Source organism: Pristiophorus japonicus, chromosome 9 (assembly GCF_044704955.1).
Source record: "Pristiophorus japonicus isolate sPriJap1 chromosome 9, sPriJap1.hap1, whole genome shotgun sequence".
NCBI lineage: Eukaryota > Metazoa > Chordata > Chondrichthyes > Pristiophoridae > Pristiophorus > Pristiophorus japonicus.
The window spans coordinates 210708908-210727293 of NC_091985.1; the positions used below are offsets into that span (position 1 = coordinate 210708908).

General features: G+C 46.2%; 1 protein-coding gene across 1 annotated transcript in view; it reads left to right on the forward strand.

The window, feature by feature from the left end:
- Positions 1 to 17860, forward strand: part of LOC139273573 (zinc finger protein 850-like) — a 132652-nt gene extending 114792 nt beyond the window's left edge. The window contains exon 5 of the mRNA XM_070890506.1: positions 16584 to 17860. Coding sequence (XP_070746607.1) covers positions 16584 to 17265 — 682 coding nt within the window. The 3' untranslated portion in view covers positions 17266 to 17860. The remainder of the gene's footprint in view (positions 1 to 16583) is intronic.
- The last annotated feature ends 526 nt before the right edge of the window (positions 17861 to 18386 follow it).

Consider the following 18386-nt stretch of genomic DNA (forward strand, 5'->3'; position numbering starts at 1 on the left):
AGAGGCACTATTGGCATGAATGCATGACTTCATCTCTCAAATCTGGAAGGAGGAGAGCATGCCGGGAGATCTTGGAGATGCAGTAATCGTGACCATCTTTAAAAAAAGGGGACAAGTCCGACTGCGGCAACTACTGAGGAATCTCCCTTTTATCAGCCACTGGGAAAGTTATCGCTAGAGTCCTCCTCAACCATCTTCTTCCTGTGGCTGAGGAGCTCCTCCCGGAGTCACAATGTGGATTTCATCCATTATGGAGTACAATGGACATGATCTTTATGGCGCGACAGCTGCAAGAAAAATGCAGGAAACAGACCAACCTTTGTACATGTCCTTCTTTGACCTTACAAAAGCCTTTGACACTGTCAACTGCGAGGGACTATGGAGTGTCCTCCGTTTCGGCTGCCCCCAAAAGTTTGTCACCATCCTCTGCCTGCTCCACGACGACATGCAAACCGTGATCCTGACCAATGGATCCATTACAGACCCAATCCACGTCCAGACTGGGGGTCAAGTAGGGCTGTGACATTATGCCAACCCTCTTCTCAATCTTTCTCGTTGTCATGCTCCACCTCACACTCAACAAGCTCCCCGTTGGAGTGGAACTAAGCTACAGAACCAGTGGGAATCTGTTCAACCATCAGTGTCTCCAGGCCAGATCCCAGACCTTCCCAACCTCTGTCGTCGAACTATAGTACACGGACGATGCTTGCGTCTGGGCACATTCAGAGACTGAACGCCAAGTCATAGTCAACATCTTCACTGAGGCATACGACAGCATGGGCCTTACACTAAACATCTGTAAGACAAAGGTCCTCCACCAACCTGACCCCGCCACACAGCACTGCCCCCCAGCCATCAAGATCCACGGCGCGGATAACGTGGACCACTTTCCATACCTCGGGAGCCTATTATCAGCAAGGGCAGACATCAACGACGCGGTTCAACACCGCCTCCAGTGCGCCAGTGCAGCCTTCGGCCGCCTGAGAGAGTGTTCAAAGATCAGGCCTTCAAATCTGCCACCAAGCTCATGGTCTACAGGGCTGTAGTGATATCCGCCCTCCTGTATGGCTCAGCGACGTGGACCATATACAGTAGACACCTCAACTCACTGGAGAAATACCACCAAGTATGTCTCCGCAAGATCCTGCAAATCCCCTGTGAGGACAGATGCACCAACGTCAGTGTCCTCGATCAGGCCAACATTCCCAGCATCGAAGCACTAACCACACTCGACCAGCTCCGTTGGGTGGGCCACGTTGTTCGCATGCCTGACACAAGACTCCCAAAGCAAGCGCTCTACTCGGAACTCCTACACGGCAAGTGAGTCCCAGGTGGGCAGAGGAAATGTTTCAAGGGTACCCTCAAAGCCTCCTTGATAAAATGCAACATCCCCACCGACACCTGGGAGTCGCTGGCCAAAGACCACCCAAGGTGGAGGAAGAGCATCCGGGAGGGCGCTGAGTACCTCGAGTCTCATCACTGAGAGCATGCAGAAAGCAAACACAGGCAGCGGAAAGAGTGTGTGGCAAACCAGTCCCACCCACCCTTTCCTTCAACGACTGTCTGTCCCACCTGTGACAGAGACTGTAATTCCCATATTGGACTGTTCAGTCACCTAAGAACTCGCTTTTAGAGTGGAAGCAAGTCTTCCTCGATTTTGAGGGATTGCCTATGGGAGTGATGATGACCCTGTACAGTTATAGCAGGACTTCTCTTATACGCTATCCCTCTTGCAATAAAGGCAAAGATTCCATTTGCCTTCCTGATTACTTGCTGTACCTGCATACTAACTTTTTGTGTTTCATGCACAAGGACCCCCAGGTCCCTCTGTACTGAAGCACCTTGCAATTTTTCTCCATTTAAATTATAATTTGCTTTTCTATTTTTTCTGACAAAGTGGATAACCTCACATTTTCCTACATTATACTCCATCTGTCAATTTTTGCTCACTCACTTAGCCTGTCTATATCCCTTTGCTGATTTTTTGTGTCACAATTTGCTTTCCCACCCATCTTTGTGTCATCAGCAAACTTGGTAACATTACATTCGGTCCCTTCCTCCAAGTCATTAATATAGATTGTAAATAGTTGAGGTCCCAGCACCGATCCCTGTGGCACTCCACTAGTCACTGTTTGCCAACCGGAAAATGACCCATTTATCCTGATTCTCTGTTTTCTGTTAGTTAGCCAATCCTCTATCCATGCTAATATATTACCCCCAACCTGGTGAACTTTTATTTTGTGCAGTAACCTTTTATGTGGCACCTATCAATGCCTTCTGGAAATCCAAATACACCACATCCACTGGTTCTCCCTTATCCACCCTGCTCGCTACATCCTTGAAAAACTCCAGCAAATTTGTCAAACATGATTTCCCTTTCATAAAACCATGCTGACTCTGCTTGATTGAATGATGCTTTTCCAAATGTCCTGCTGCTGCTTTCTTAATAACAGACTCCAGCATTTTCCCAACGACAGATTTTAGGCTTACCAGTCTATAGTTTCTTGCTTTCTGTCTGCCTCCTTTTTTAAACAGGGGTGTTATATTTGTGGTTTTCCAATCCGCTGGGACCTCCCCAGAATCTAGGGAATTTTAGTAAATTACAACCAATGCATCCACTATCTCTGCAGCCACTTCTTTAAGGACCCTAGGATGCAAGCCATCAGGTCCAGGGGATTTGTCCGCTTTTAATCCCATTATTTTACTGAGTACTACTTCTTCAGTGATAGTGATTGTATTAAGTTCCTCCCTCCCTATAGCCCCTTGATTATCCACTATTGGGATGCTTCTAGTGTCTTGTACGTGAAGACCGATACAAAATATTTGTTCAAAATGTCTGCCATTTCCTTGTTCCCCATTATTAATTCCCCAGTCTCATCCTCTCGGGGACCAATGTTTACTGCTCATTTATCACATTGCTGATTGTTGGATATTGTGCCCAATATGGCTGCCGCATTTCCTACATTACAACAGTGACTACAGTTCAAAGAATTTCATTGGCTGTACAGCACTTTGGAACCTCTGAGGTGGTGAAAGGCGCTATAGAAATGCAACACTTTCCTTCCTTCTTATTGATGGATGAGATTTTTTTGGAATGATGTTCGAATGATGCATTTCCATGCCTAAGAAGGAGAAATATGACACACATGGAGAGAAACACACACACAGCAATGTGCTCCACACACAAATAATGGATTTGAAATGTTACTAATCAACAAAAGGGGCAGTCAGGTTTTTCACAAGGCAGTGAAATAAATGAGTTTGCGATGGTTGAGAGAATGATGTTAATCGGGATGTGTGAATAAGTCCCTTTCCTTCCTCTAATGGTACCACAGAACCTTAGTAGTTCACTGCACAGAAAGAGGCCAATAGGCACATCATCCGTGCTGGATCTGTGCTGGAAGAAACTAAAGCTAATTGCACTGGTCCACTCTCTCCGAATAGCTCTGTATCATCCTTGCCTTGAATATATTGTTCCAATGGTTCCTTAAAAGATGCAATGGTCTATGTCACAAAACTGCAACCTAACTCACCTAACCTCTCTCCTCTCTCTGTCTCAGACAGTATCTAACTCACTTCATCTCTCCTCTCTCTCTCTCTAACTCACTTAAATCCTTCTATTTTCTGATCTCCCTCTTTGGGAGAAATAACAGTTTTACTTCCCCTCATTTCTCCCAGTGATAAACCCTCAGTCAGTCTCCCTCTTTAGTGAACGTGTGAAAACTCAAATATTCTTTAAAATGAGAATTGGGAACAGTCATATTGAAATGCTAAGTTCTTGGTGCTGTCAGGGTGAGGCCTGTGTGTGGGTCCTGGTGCTGTCAGGATGAAGCCTGTGTGTGGGTCTTGGTGCTGTCAGGGTAAAGCCTGTGTGTGGGTCTTGGTGCTGTCAGGGTGAGGCCTGTGTGTGGGTCCTGGTGCTGTCAGGGTGAAGCATGTGTGTGGGTCTTGGTGCTGTCAGGGTGAGGCCTGTGTGTGGGTCTTGGTGCTGTCAGGGTAAGGCCTGTGTGTGGGTCTTGGTGCTGTCAGGGTGAGGCCTGTGTGTGGGTCTTGGTGCTGTCAGGGTGAGGCCTGTGTGTGAGTCTTGGTGCTGTCAGGGTGAGGTCTGTGTGTGGGTCCTGGTGCTGTCAGGGTGAAGCCTGTGTATGGGTCTTGGTGCTGTCAGGGTGAAACCTGTGTGTGGGTCTTGGTGCTGTCAGGGTGAGGCCTGTGTGTGGGTCCTGGTGCTGTCAGGGTGAGGTCTGTGTGTGGGTCCTGGTGCTGTCAGGGTGAGGCCTGTGTGTGAGTCTTGGTGCTGTCAGGGTGAGGTCTGTGTGTGGGACCTGGTGCTGTCAGGGGGAGGCCTGTGTGTGGGTCCTGGTGCTGTCAGGGTGAGGCCTGTGTGTGGGTCCTGGTGATGTCAGGGTGAGGTCTGTGTGTGGGTCCTGGTGCTGTCAGGGTGAGGCCTGTGTGTGAGTCTTGGTGCTGTCAGGGTGAGACCTGTGTGTGGGTCCTGGTGCTGTCAGGGTGAGGCCTGTGTGTGGGTCCTGGTGCTGTCAGGGTGAGACTGCCCTCACAGACAGGAAGCCTGTTCATGGCGATAACATCAAACTGACGCCTGCTATTTCATTCTCAGGCAACACAACTTCCTGCTGCCGGCTCCAAACTGCATCTATTTATGAAGCCCAGAAAGATGAAAAAGAATGAAATAAAGAGATTTAAAAGTGAAGGAAACACAAGGTGATGAGAGACAGAAAATAAATCCAGGGGCCACAATCTGCTGGAAACATCTGAGAAGGCGGCCTGTATCTGGCCACACATTGCGGTGACATTTGCAAATGAGTTTGTTGTTTGTGTTTGGAGTCTCCATTCCCGGACAGGACTGGCGCTGTGTGTGGATCAATCACTCAGCTCCCTCTGCTCTCTGAAGCCGGGAGATGGGAGTTTGCTCCCTGTCAGTTTATATGAGGATATTTATTTTACGCAGCAAGTTGTGATCTGGATTGCACTGCCAGAAAGGGTGGTGGAAGCAGATTCAATAATAACTTTCAAAAGAGAATTGTATATATACTTGACTGAAAAATAACTGACAGTGCTATGGGGAATGATCAGGGCAGTGGGGTAATTGGATCGTCCTTTCACAGAACCAGTACAGGCAGGATGGGCCCAATGGCCTCCTTCTGTGATGTATCATTCTGTCTCTCAACACCTTGTGTCACCTTCCCTTTTAAGTCTCTTTCCCTATTTCACTCTCTTTCATCTTTCTGGGCTTCATAAATAGAGGCAGAGACTACAACATTGGACAGAATACTCCAGCTGGGCCTAACCTGTGAATTATAAAGCTTTAGCAATAACGTCCTTGCTTCAGTATGAAAACAGTGGGCAAAATAAACAGGTATTTACTCCCAGTAGAGTTTCTGTCCCTTCTGGAGAAGGCAATGAACCGTCTATTTTAACACCAGAACCTCCCTTTGTTGCAGTGACACTAAAAACCCAGGGAGTAATTTCCACCTTCACTCCCGGGCAGTAATCCTGCCCCAGGATCAATGACCAGTAATCTGCTAAAGGGTCCGGGGCCTTACTTAGGGCCTGAACAGGGCTCACGGCAACTTTCAGCTTTCAGTCCGCTTCAGCCCCTTTATTCTTACACCAGACCTCGCTTCTGTTGTTATAACTTCCCCATGTTATTCTTCAACCAGATCCCATTTCCACTCCTGGTTAGTTTTACACCAACCACACATCTATTGTATAGGAACAGGAAGAGCCTGTTCAGCCCATCGAGCCTGTTCCGTCAATCAATAAGATCATAGCTGATCTGTTTCATAACTCCATCTATCCTCCTTGGCTTCATATCCCTTAATCCCTTGGCTAGCAAAAATCTATCACTCTCAGATTTAAAATGATTGATTGAGTATCTATGGCTTTCTGTGAGGGAGTTGCACGCTTCTACTATATCATCATAGGCAGTCCCTCGGAATCGAGGAAGACTTACTTCCACTCTTAAAATGAGTCCTTAGGTGGCTGAACAGTCCAATACGAGAACCACCCATTCATACTGCAGTGGGCCTTCACTCTGTTATTAGACATTGGGTAAAGCATTTGCAGTTATAACAATAGGCCCTGATTTGCACGCACTATTAGATGAAACCCAATCTTTGTTCTGTTGCACTAGATACTGCCTGTGTGACCATCACACTAGATCCAGCATTGTGTTCAGTATAACACTCGAGTCTGCCTGTTATTCATCATAGGCGGTCCCTCGAACGAGGGTGACTTGCTTCCACAAGAGTTCACAGATGTTTGAATGAAGGACCCGATATTCCAGTCCTGAACTCCAATTGAAGGGTGGGAGATGCCTGTGCATGGATTTTTTTAATGTGTGGTGACCATTGCACATCAGCTACCACACAGGCTTAACAGAGCTAAGCCTTTACACTAGACACGGCTTCTGCTTTGATTGTAAAATAACCTGCCCCTGTTATTCCAGTTCTAGTACATGCCTCTATTATTATAACTATTGTTATGTTCAGAATAATTCCACAAGACAGTATACTGTAAGCTCAAACTGGTGTGACCTTAGTCTCTAATAAAACTCCAGAGTGCCAAAGCAGCATGGCAGACAACCTTTTATACATAAGGTGTGCAGGTGATCCTTGGGTCTCCGACAGGTGCACCCTCTGGTGGCAAGTCTTACACAATTATAAAGTTTACATACATAACAATTATAGATCTTGTTTCAGTTGTATTCAATAGAGTAGGTTTCTGGTATTGCTAAAGCAGACCCGGCTTTTGTTAGTGTTTCATCTCTTTCTTTTATTATTGCACAAAATATTGTTTCTTTTATTATTACACCAAGACTGGTTTCTTCTTATTTTATGCCGAGCCCAGTCTCAGTTATTACTGCACTAGACCATTCCCAAAAATGTTGGAAGTAGTTGGGGAGGAAACAGTGAAGTTAGCAGTCAAGAAAAGAAAACTGGAGACAGAAATAGAGAAAATACTCTGGAGAGTAGCAAGTGTTTCATTCCTTTCTAAACAAAGGACATAATAAGTCAGAGAATTACAGATTTATTAACCTCACATCAGGTATAGGTACATTTTCATTTCTACCATCACTTGCACCAATCATCCCACACTGGAGGTAAATAAGAACATATGAACATAAGAAATAGGAGCAGGAGTAGGCCATACAGCCCCTCGAGCCTGCTCCGCCATTTAATACGATCATGGCTGATCCGATCATGGACTCCGGTTCACTTCCCTGCCCGCTCTCCATAACCCCTTATTCCCTTATCATTTAAGAAACTCTCTAATTCTGTTTTAAGTTTCTTCAATGTCCCAGCTTCCACAGCTCTCTGAGGCAGCGAATTCTACAGATCCACAACCCTCCGAGAGAAGAAATTTCTCCTCATCTCAGTTTTAAATGGGGGGACCCTTATTCTAAGATCATGCCCCCTAGTTCTAGTCTCCCCTGTCAGTGGAAACATCCTCTCTGCATCCACCTTGTCAAGCCCCCTCATAATCTTATATGTTTCGATAAGATCAGCTCTCATTCTTCTGAATTCCAATGAGCAGAGGCCCAACTTACTCAACCATCCCTCATAAGTCAACCCCCTCATCTCCGAAATCAACCTTGTGAAGCTTCTCCTTCTGCCTCCAAATCAAATATATCCTTTCGTAAATATGGAAACCAAAACTGCACGCAGTATTCCAGGTGTGGCCTCACCAATACCCTGTACAACTGCAGCAAGACTTCCCTGCTTTTATACTCCATCCCCTTTGCAATAAAGGCCAAGATTCCACTGGCCTTCCTGATCACTTGCTCTACCTGGATAATAACCTTTTGTGTTTAATGCACAAGTATCCCCAGGTCCCGCTGTACTGCGGCACTTTGCAATCTTTCTCCATTTAAATAATAATTTGCTCTTTGATTTTTTTCTGCCAAAGTGCATGACCTCACACTTTCCAACATTATACTCCATCTGCCAAATTTTTGCCCACTCACTTAGCCTGTCTATGTCCTTTTGCAGATTTTTTGTGTCCTCCTCACACATTGCTTTTTCTCCCATCTTTGTATCATCAGCAAACTTGGCTACGTTACACTTGGTCCTTTCTTCCAAGTCGTCAATATAGATTGTAAATAGTTGGGGTCCCAGCACTGATCCCTATGGCACCCCACTGGTTACTGCTTGCCAACCCGAGAATGAACCATTTATCCCTACTCTCTATTTTCTGTTCATTAGCCAATCCTCTATCCATGCTAATATATTACTCCCAACCCTCTGAACTTTTATCTTGTGGCACCTTGTTAAATGCCTTCTGGAAGTCCAAATATACCACATCCATTGGTTCCCCTAACAGACTCGAGGGACTGAATGGCTTCCTCCTGTTCCTTATGTAACAGGCTCGAGGGACTGAATGGCCTCCCCCTGTTCCTTATGTTACAGGCTCGAGGGACTGAATGGCCTCCCCCTGTTCCTTATGTAACAGACTCGAGGGACTGAATGGCCTCCTACTGTTCTAATGTAACAGGCTTGAGAGACTGAATGGCTTCCTCCTGTTCATTATGTAACAAGCTCGAGGGACTGAATGGCCTCCCCCTGTTCCACTGTAACAGGCTCGAGGACTGAATGGTCTCCCCCTGTTCCTTATGTAACAGACTCAAGGGACTGAATGGCCTCCCCCTGTTCCTTATGTAACAGACTCGAGGGACTGAATGGCCTCCTACTGTTCTAATGCAACAGGCTCGAGAGACTGAATGGCCTCCCCCTGTTCCTTATGTAACAGACTCAAGGGACTGAATGGCCTCCCCTTGTTCCTTATGTAACAGACTCGAGGGACTGAATGGCCTCCTACTGTTCTAATGCAACAGGCTCGAGAGACTGAATGGCCTCCCCCTGTTCCACTGTAACAGGCTCGAGGGACTAAACGGCCTCCCCCTGTTCCTTATGTAACAGGGTCGAGGGACTGAATGGCCTCCACCTGTTCCTTATGTAACAGGCTCGAAGGTCTGAATGGCCTCCTCCTGTTCCTTATGTAATAGGCTCGAGGGACTGATTGGCCTCCTCCTGTTCCTCATGTAACAGGCTCGAGGGACTGAATGGCCTCCTACTGTTCCAATATAACAGGCTCGAGGGACTGAATAACCTCCTGTTCCTTATGTAACAGACTCGAAGGAATGATTTGCTTCCAGGTTCCATGTGCTGAAAGTCCTCCTCAAGTTCCCAGATCCAGGGACTGTTCTTCCCCGTTGTTTTGGAAATAGCATCGGGCAGTAAACAGAAGCTCAATGCTTCTTGCCCGCCAGCTCTCTGATCGGGCTCCTCGCGCTGATTATGTTTTCTCATCTCGCTCAAACGTCCCCAAATGTTGCTTTCTTTTCCATCGCCTCTAGGGTTATTAGCCAAGTTTGCATCAAGCAAATCGTGATCTCACCAGTAACAGCACTTTCCCGATAGTTATCCACGAGGCTGCTTCTGACATTTTCTTCTGTGTAAATGTTAACCACCGTAAGTAACTGAAAAGCTTCATTTCTACAGCAACAACAAACACTTGCATTTATGACAGATACAGAATGAATCCCTCACTTACTCATCATCATCATAGGCAGTCCCTCGGAATTGAGGAAGACTTGCTTCCATTCCTGAAGTGAGTTCTTTGGTGGCTGAACAGTCGAAACGAGAGCCACAGACTGTCACGGGTGGGACAGACAGTCGTTGAGGGAAGGGGTGGGTGGGACTGGTTTGCCGCACGCTCCTTCTGCTGCCTGCGCTTGACCTCTTCACGCTCTCGGCGTTGAGACTTGAAGTGCTCTACGCCCTCCCGATGAACTTTTTCCACTTAGGGTGATCTTTGGCCAGGGACTCCCAGGTGTCAGTGATGATGTCACACGTTATCAGGGAGGCTTTGAGGGTGTCCTTGTATTGTTTCCGCTGCCCACCTTTGGCTCATTTGCCGTGAAGGAGCTCCGTATGGAGCACTTGTTTTGGGAGTCCCGTGTCTGGCATGTGAACTATGTGGCCTGCCCAGCGAAGCTGATCGAGTGTGGTCAGTGCTTCAATGCTGGGGATGTTAGCCTGGACGAGGACACTGATGTTGGTGCATCTAGCCTCCCAGGGGATTTGCAGGATCTTGTGGCAACATCGTTGATGATATATCTCCAGCGACTTGATGTGTCTTCTGTACATCGTCCATGACTCTGAGCCATACAGGAGGGCAGGTATTACTACAGCCCAGTAGACCATGAGCTTGGTGGTAGGTTTGAGGGCTTGGTCTTCGAACACTCTTTTCCTCAGGTGGCCGAAGGCTGCACTGGCGCACTGGAGACGGTGTTGAATCTCCACATCAATGTCTGCTTTTGTTAATGAGAGGCTCCTGAGGTATGGGAAATGGTCTACGTTATCAAGATCCACTTAGATCCACTCACTCACTGTACCCCTGACTGACAGATACAGAATAAAACCCACACTCACATACCAGAAACTGACAGGTACAGAATAAATCCCGCACTCACTTACCCCAGAATGAGAGATACAGAATAAAACCCACACACTCATACCAGAAACTAACAGGTACAGAGGAAACACACACTCACTTACCCCAGAATGAGAGATACAGAATGAATCCCACATTCACATTGCACAAACTGACATATAAAGGTAAAAATCCACACTTGGATACCAGAAACTGACACCCCACACATCTGCCATAAACTGACAGGTACAGAAAAAAAACACAATCACATCCCAGAAACTGACAGGTTCATATTAATTCTGACACTCACACAGCAGTAACTGACAAGTACAGAATAAAACCCATATTCACATAGCAGAAACTGACAGGTACAGAATGCAATCCACACTTAGATACCAGAAAGTGACCGATTCAGATTAAAAATACAGTCACATATCAGAAACTGACAGGTGCCGATTAAACCCCATACTCCCATACCGGAATCTGACAGGTACAGAATAAAATCCATACTCCGATCCGAAAAACTGACAGATACTGGTCAATATCCAACACTCATACCAGAAGTTGATAATCTAGTTTAAAGTACACACTGATGTACCAGAAACTGACAGGTACAGAATAAAACCCACACTCACATATCAAAACTTGACAGGTACAAAATAAATCCCAACTCACATAGCAAAGACTGACAGGTACAGAATAAATCTCACATTCACTTCACAAAAACTGACAGGTAGAGTATGAAACCTGCACCCACGTATCTGAACAATAATATGCAAGTAAAACCCATACACTCCTGTCGGAAATACACATGCCAGAGACTGACGGAATGAGTAAAACAGTTTAGGCACTCGTACTCCAGTGTCAGGCTCACACAATCGTTTTTTCAGTTATTCGGATGATAACTAACATGTTCTCAATGTGGTCCATTTAATTAGTGATAAAAGCAACTTGTGAAACAATCCCATTTTTGCTAATTTAATTTGTGACAAAAAGATGGTCTGAGCATGCGCTAAATACACGCTGCTCCTCCCCTCCCCACACAGTGTTTAAACCGACGGGAAGGGCCCATGCGAGCTCCCCTCCCCCAGCTCTGTCAGTGGCTGTCGTTTCCTCTGTGCTGGGCTGATGATCGTTTAACTCATCAGGGAGTGCAGATATCCTGGGCCCGAGTAAGGGAGCAAACAGCAGCCTCCTTACAGCAGCTCATCGCATTAGCACTGTGTCCACAGATGGGCTTTGTGTCGGGGTAAGTTCAGCGGCAGTCAGGGGCTGTCTGTAAGAGGTGGAATGGAGCAGGAACTAGTTCTGGAACATGGAGTGAATGGGGGAAGGGGGAGCCCATTCTCGGGCTGTGTGTGTACGGTGTAAGGTAACAGAGAAAGTAAATCACCTCGCTCTTTCAAATCATTGCTGCTTTCTTTCCCCAAATCAGTAATGAATATTCCTGATTCAGTTTCAATTTCACAGTGTCTGTTCTTGGACATTGAACAGTGGAAACACAGCCTGAGAGTGAGGATGTGAGGAGTTTCACAAAGTGCATCTATTGCAGGCACCAGAAGAGGAATGTGATAGGAGATATTTCAAAAATGGGTTATTTTGTTTTGGTGCGTTGAATTCTCCAGAATCATGTTGCTGGTGATCGAGAGATACATTGTCGCCCCCTCAGATACATCAGGATTCGGTCACTGCGACTTTCTGTTAATGACACAGGCCCTTAACTCGGTTCCAATAGACAGAGAATAATTGTTGTACAGCCCAGGTACCTGTGGTTATATTCCAGGGAGCAATTCAGAATTTTACATGTAATCCCATGGGAGTGGGAGATATAAACCTGGACTGTGCCAATCGGGTGTTCCCATTCATGGACCAGTGCTGGGTTTGGGTTGTGTCTGGATGCTGATAACTTACTATAGAACCATCCTACACACCTGATGTGGTGAACCTGAGTGTCGCTGTACTGCAGTGAGGTCAGACAATGTCACTGTTTGTATCGCAGATTCCTCTCTCCAGATACTTTACTTTATTATAAACATATACATTCATTACAACTTTATTATACACAAATACATTAATTATAACTTTATTTTTATATTCTCTCCATCACCTGTCCATATCATAACTAATAGTGTTCTCCTATTATTATTCTCAGAGCAAAATACTTCACCAAGCCAGAATAAATGTGATCTTTCCTCAACCTCCCGGAACACAAGGAACAGTGCAGGCAGCTCCTTCTCACACACAGTAAGTACATTATCACTCACAGAGCGCAGAGATACAGAACTGATCTCAATCATATTGTCACAAGCAGCAGAAGCTGTCAGTCCCACATTAATCCAAATTTCCAGAGTTACATTATGAATCCCACAGTCACTTGGAGCAGTACAATAATGTGTTGTTTCAAAGTCCAATCATATTGCACTGAAAGGCAGATCCAATTTCACTCCCTTACTCACACACATGAACAGATAGACACTGACACAGTGTCAATCCATATTGATGTCTGTACACTGACTCTCAAACCCAACAGCTCACATACAAGAGCAGAGAAACGGAGGTAATGAACTGAACCAAACCTCCTTCTGAGACAGTCATCGATAATCGCAAACTATCATCTGCCTACAGCAGGTGGAGAAGGAACCAAATCCAACAGTCACACAGAGCAAGAATAGCTCAGTACAAGAGATTGTCAATTACATAATCAATCCCACACTCTCACAACACCAGTCTAACAGATACATAATCAATCCCACACTCTCACACAGTATCAGTCTAAGAGATACATAATCAATCCCACATTCACATCACCAGTCTAACAGATACATAATCAATCCCACACATCACCAGTCTAACAGATACATAATCAATCCCACACTCACACACATCACCAGTCTAACAGATACATAATCAATCCCACACTCACACACATCACCAGTCTAACAGATACATAATCAATCTCACACTCTCAAACAGTACCAGTCTAACAAATACATAATCAATCCCACACTCTCACACATCACCAGTCTAACAGATACATAATCAATCTCACACTCACACACAGTACCAGAGACTAAGAGAAACATAATGATTCATACACTCAGACACATTGAATGACAGATTGAGAGAGAATCACAATCACCTCCAGTACCTGAGATTGACTGACTGACTGATAGTGAAATCCACATTCCCATACCAGGCCCTTACAGCTACAGACAAATACTCACACTCACATTCCAAAGCCCGATAGATAGAGTAATACCCACACTCACATATCAGAAAATGACAGGGACTGTGTAAATCTGACACTCACATACCAGAGAATGAAAGATACAGAATGAAACCCACACTCCTTACCAGTAATTGACAGCTACAGAATGAAAACCTCTCTTCCATACTATAAACTTACAGGTATAAAGGAAAAGCCACACTCGCTAACCAGAGACTGACAGATACAGAATAAATACTACACTCACTGGTGGGGGTAGTCTACAGACCCCCTAACACTAGCTACACTGTTGGATGGAGTATAAATCAAGAAATAATGGAGGCTTGTAAAAAAGGAACGGGAATAATCATGGGCAATTTTAATCTTCATATTGATTGAACAAATCAAATAGGCCAAGGTAGCCTTGAGGAAGAATCCATCGTGTGTATCCAGGATAGTTTCCTTGAACAGTACGTTGCGGAACCAACCAGGGAGCAGGCTTAGATCTGGTACTGTGTAATGAGAACATAAAAACATAAGAAGTAGGAGCAGGAGTAGGCCATTTAGTCAGCACATGTCTGATCTGATCATAGACTCACCTCCACTTCCCTGCCCGCTCCTCATAACCCTTTATTCCCTTATCGCTCAAATATCTGTCTATCTCCGCCTTAAATATATTTAATGACCCAGCCACCACAGGTTTCTGGGGCAGAGAATTCCACAGATTTACAACCACCTGAGAGAATAAATTCCTCCTCATCTCAGTTTTAAATGGGCGACCCCTTATTCTGAGACTATGTCCCAAAGTTCTAGTTTCCCCCTATGAGTGGAAATATCTTCATTGCATCTACCTTGTTGAGCCCCCTCATTATCTTTTATATTTCAATATGACCGCCTCTCATTCTTCTGAACTCCAATGAGTATATGCCGAACCTACTCAACCTATCTTCATAAGTCAACCTCCTCATCTCTGGAATCAACCAAGTGAACCTTCTCCGAACAGCCTCCAATTCAAGTATATTCTTCCTTAAATAAGGAGACCAAAACTGTATGCAGTACTCCAGGTGTGGTCTCAACAATACCCAGTACAGTTGTAGCAGGACTTCTCTGCTTTTATACTCCATCCCCCTTTGCAATAAACACCAACGTTCCATTTGCCTTCCTGATTACTTGCTGTACCTGCATACTAAGTTTTTGTGTTTCATGCACAAGGACACGCAGGTCCCTCTGTACTGCAGCACTTTGCAATTTTTCTCCATTTAAATAATCTGCTTTTTTATTTTTTTGCCAAAGTGGACAACCTCACACTCTCCCACATTATATTTTGGACGGACTCCACTTGGAACTTGCTGAGGCTAGGGTCCTGGTGAATCGAATAACTAGGGTTGCCGAGGGAGCTTTAACTAATCAGTTGCGGGGGTGGAGGGGGGGGGAGGGTTCAGGTGAGCAGAAACCTAAAAGCTCAAAGAACAAGATGAAGGCAATAGAGCAGGGTAGCATTGGGGGAAACAAAAACCAAAGCGTGACAGGAAAGGACATAAGAGTGTATCAGAAACTGGGGCCATAGCAGGAGAAAAACCATGCTGACTCTGCTTGATTGAATTATGCTTTTTCAAATGTCGTGCGACAGATGTTAGGCTAACTGGTCTTCTAATACTGTTGTGAAGCACCTTGGGATGTTGTACTACGTTAAAGGTACTATATAAATAACAGTTTATTTAATAATAATGGAAAGATGCAGGGTTGTGCGCTGCCACCAAGATTCATCGAGATGTCGAGCGCATGTGTGGCCATCTTTGCAGAGGAGCAAAGTGTGGGCGGGGCTACAGGGTCCCAGTGAACCCAGCCAGAGTCAGCACCTTCAGGGGAGGGAGAGGGGAACCAGTGAGTGTAGCACTGAACCCAGCCAGAGTCAGCACCTTCAGGGGAGGGATAGGGGAACCAATGAGTGTAGAACTGAACCCAGCCAGAGTCAGTACCTTCAGGGGAGGGAGAGGGGAACCAGTGAGTGTAGAACTGAACCCAGCCAGAGTCAGCACCTTCAGGGGAGGAGAGGGAGGGGAACCAGTGAGTGTAGAACTGAACCCAGCCAGAGTCAACACCTTCAGGGGAGGGAGAGGGGAACCAGTGAGTGTAGCACTGAACCCAGCCAGAGTCAGCACCTTCAGGGGAGGGAGAGGGGAACCAGTGAGTGTAGAACTGAACCCAGCCAGAGTCAGCACCTTCAGGAAAGTAGAAAGCGGTGAACCGGAGAGTGTAGAACCCTGACAAAGTAGATGGTGAAAACTGGGAGTGGAGGACAAGCTGTCTTCAGACGTGCGAGGTGTTTGAATTTCAGCACAGGGAGGACAGAGAGTATATGAGACAGGAATTTACAGCTTTGGAGGAACAAGAGAGGCAAGAATGTTTCATAGAATCTAGAATTGTCTGTTCTGAATTTCTGTCCTGTAATTGCAGTAATGGTTTTTGTAAACTCCTTTTCCACGGTATTAGAATGGAAGGATTTGCAGACGGGAAACTCAAACCAATATTCGCATCAAGATCTGACCGAATCACTCGATTCCTCAGGACCTGAATATCATCGGCCTTTGAATGTGGAAGGAGAAATGTTTGTCTGTTCTGTCTGTGGGAACAGATTTCAAACATCAGTGTGATTGGAAAAGCACCGAGACACACACAGCCGAGTGAGAGTGTTCCAGTGCACTGACTGTGGAAAGAGCTTTAACCAGTTACACAGCCTGAAAAAACATCGCACCATTCACAGCGGGGAGAAACTGTATACGTGATCTGTTTGTGGACGAGGCTTCAACTGATCATCCAACCTGGAGAGACACAAGGACACCCGCACCACGGAGAAACCGTGGGAATGTGGGGACTGTGGGAAGAGATTCATTTGCCTGTCTGATCTGGAAGTTCATCGGCGCAGTCACACCGGGGAGAGGCCATTCACCTGCTCAGTGTGTGGGAAGGGATTCACTACCTCATCCGATCTGCTGGTACACCAGCGAGTTCATACCGGGGAGAGACCGTTCACCTGCTCTGAGTGTGGGAAGGGATTCACTACCTCATCCGACCTGCTGGTTCACCAGCGAGTTCACACTGGGGAGAGACCATTCACCTGCCCTGAGTGTGGGAAGGGATTCATTCGGTCATCCTTCTTGCTGGTACACCAGCGAGTTCACACCGGGGAGAGGCCGTTCACCTGCTCCATTTGTGGGAAGAGATTCACTCAGTTATCCCACCTGCTGAGACACCAGCGAGTTCACACTGGGGAGAGACCGTTCATCTGCTCTGAGTGTGGGAAGGGCTTCACTCAGTTATCCAATCTGTTGACACACCAGCGAGTACACACTGGGAAGAGATCATTCATCTGCTCTGAGTGTGGGAAGGGCTTCACTCAGTCATCCTACCTGCTGATACACCAGCGAGTTCACACTGGGGAGAGACCATTCACCTGCTCTGAGTGTGGGAAGGGATTCACTGTGTCATCCCGCCTGCTGAGACACCAGCAAGTTCACACTGGAGAGAGGCCATTCACCTGCTCCGTGTGTGGGAAGGGATTCACTCAATCATCCAACCTGCTGAGACACCAGCGAGTTCACAAGTGACTGCAGTGTTTGGATTCTACTGTTATCCTAGACTGAATCGTGTCCATTCCGACAGTTGGGGTTTCTTTCTGCTGATACTGATTACCCCTATAACTGGGCTGGAGTTTAATATTCTGGATATTTGACCAATTAATCAATGGGAAATGGGTCAGATAAAAATAATGCTGATTGTGTTTGCATCCTGTTTAACTGTTTAAACAGCTTTCTTCAAATACTGAAAGCTGCAACAATGGAGCTAAACTTTGTTGAACAATTGATGATAAAGTGAATTGAATCTGCTGGTTGGTTTTGAATTTCTCTGGGATGGAGCTGGACATGATGTGCCTTGAAATACCACCGGTGTCCAGTAGATGACACTGTCCCTCCAATTAACCTCGACTGAGAGGAGCGTGACTGCCCCCGAGAGCAGGAGGAATGAGGGCAGCTCAGCGTCAGACACTGAACATACTGCACCCCCACAGTAACATCACACACTGCCCCCTCCCTGGGGCAGCTCAGAGTCAGACACTGATCTCACTCTCCCCACAGGGACATCACACACTGCCCCCTCCCTGGGGCAGCTCAGGATCGGACACTGAACATACTGCATCCCACAGGGACATCACACATTGCCCCCTCCCTGGGGCAGCTCAGGATCAGACACTGAACATACTGCATCCCACAGGGACATCACACACTGTCCTCTCCCTGGGGCAGCTCAGGATCAGATATTGAACATACTGCATCCCACAGGGACATCACACATTGCCCCCTCCCTGGGGCAGCTCAGGATCAGACACTGAATATACTGCATCCCACAGGGAAATCACACACTGTCCTCTCCCTGGGGCAGCTCAGGATCAGATATTGAACATACTGCATCCCACAGGGACATCACACACTGCCCTCTCCCTGGGGCAGCTCAGGATCAGAACTTGGAGGGGAGGATCCAGTTTTTGTGGACGATGTAGGAACCCACAACATAGGTAGGACTAGAAATGAGGTTCTGCTCAAAGAATTGGAGGAATTGGGGTCTAAATGAAAACACTGAACCTCAAAGGTAATAATCTCTGAATTGTTACCTAAGCCACATGCCAAATGGTGTAGGGATAAGCAGATTAGAAAGTAAATGCGTGGCTCAA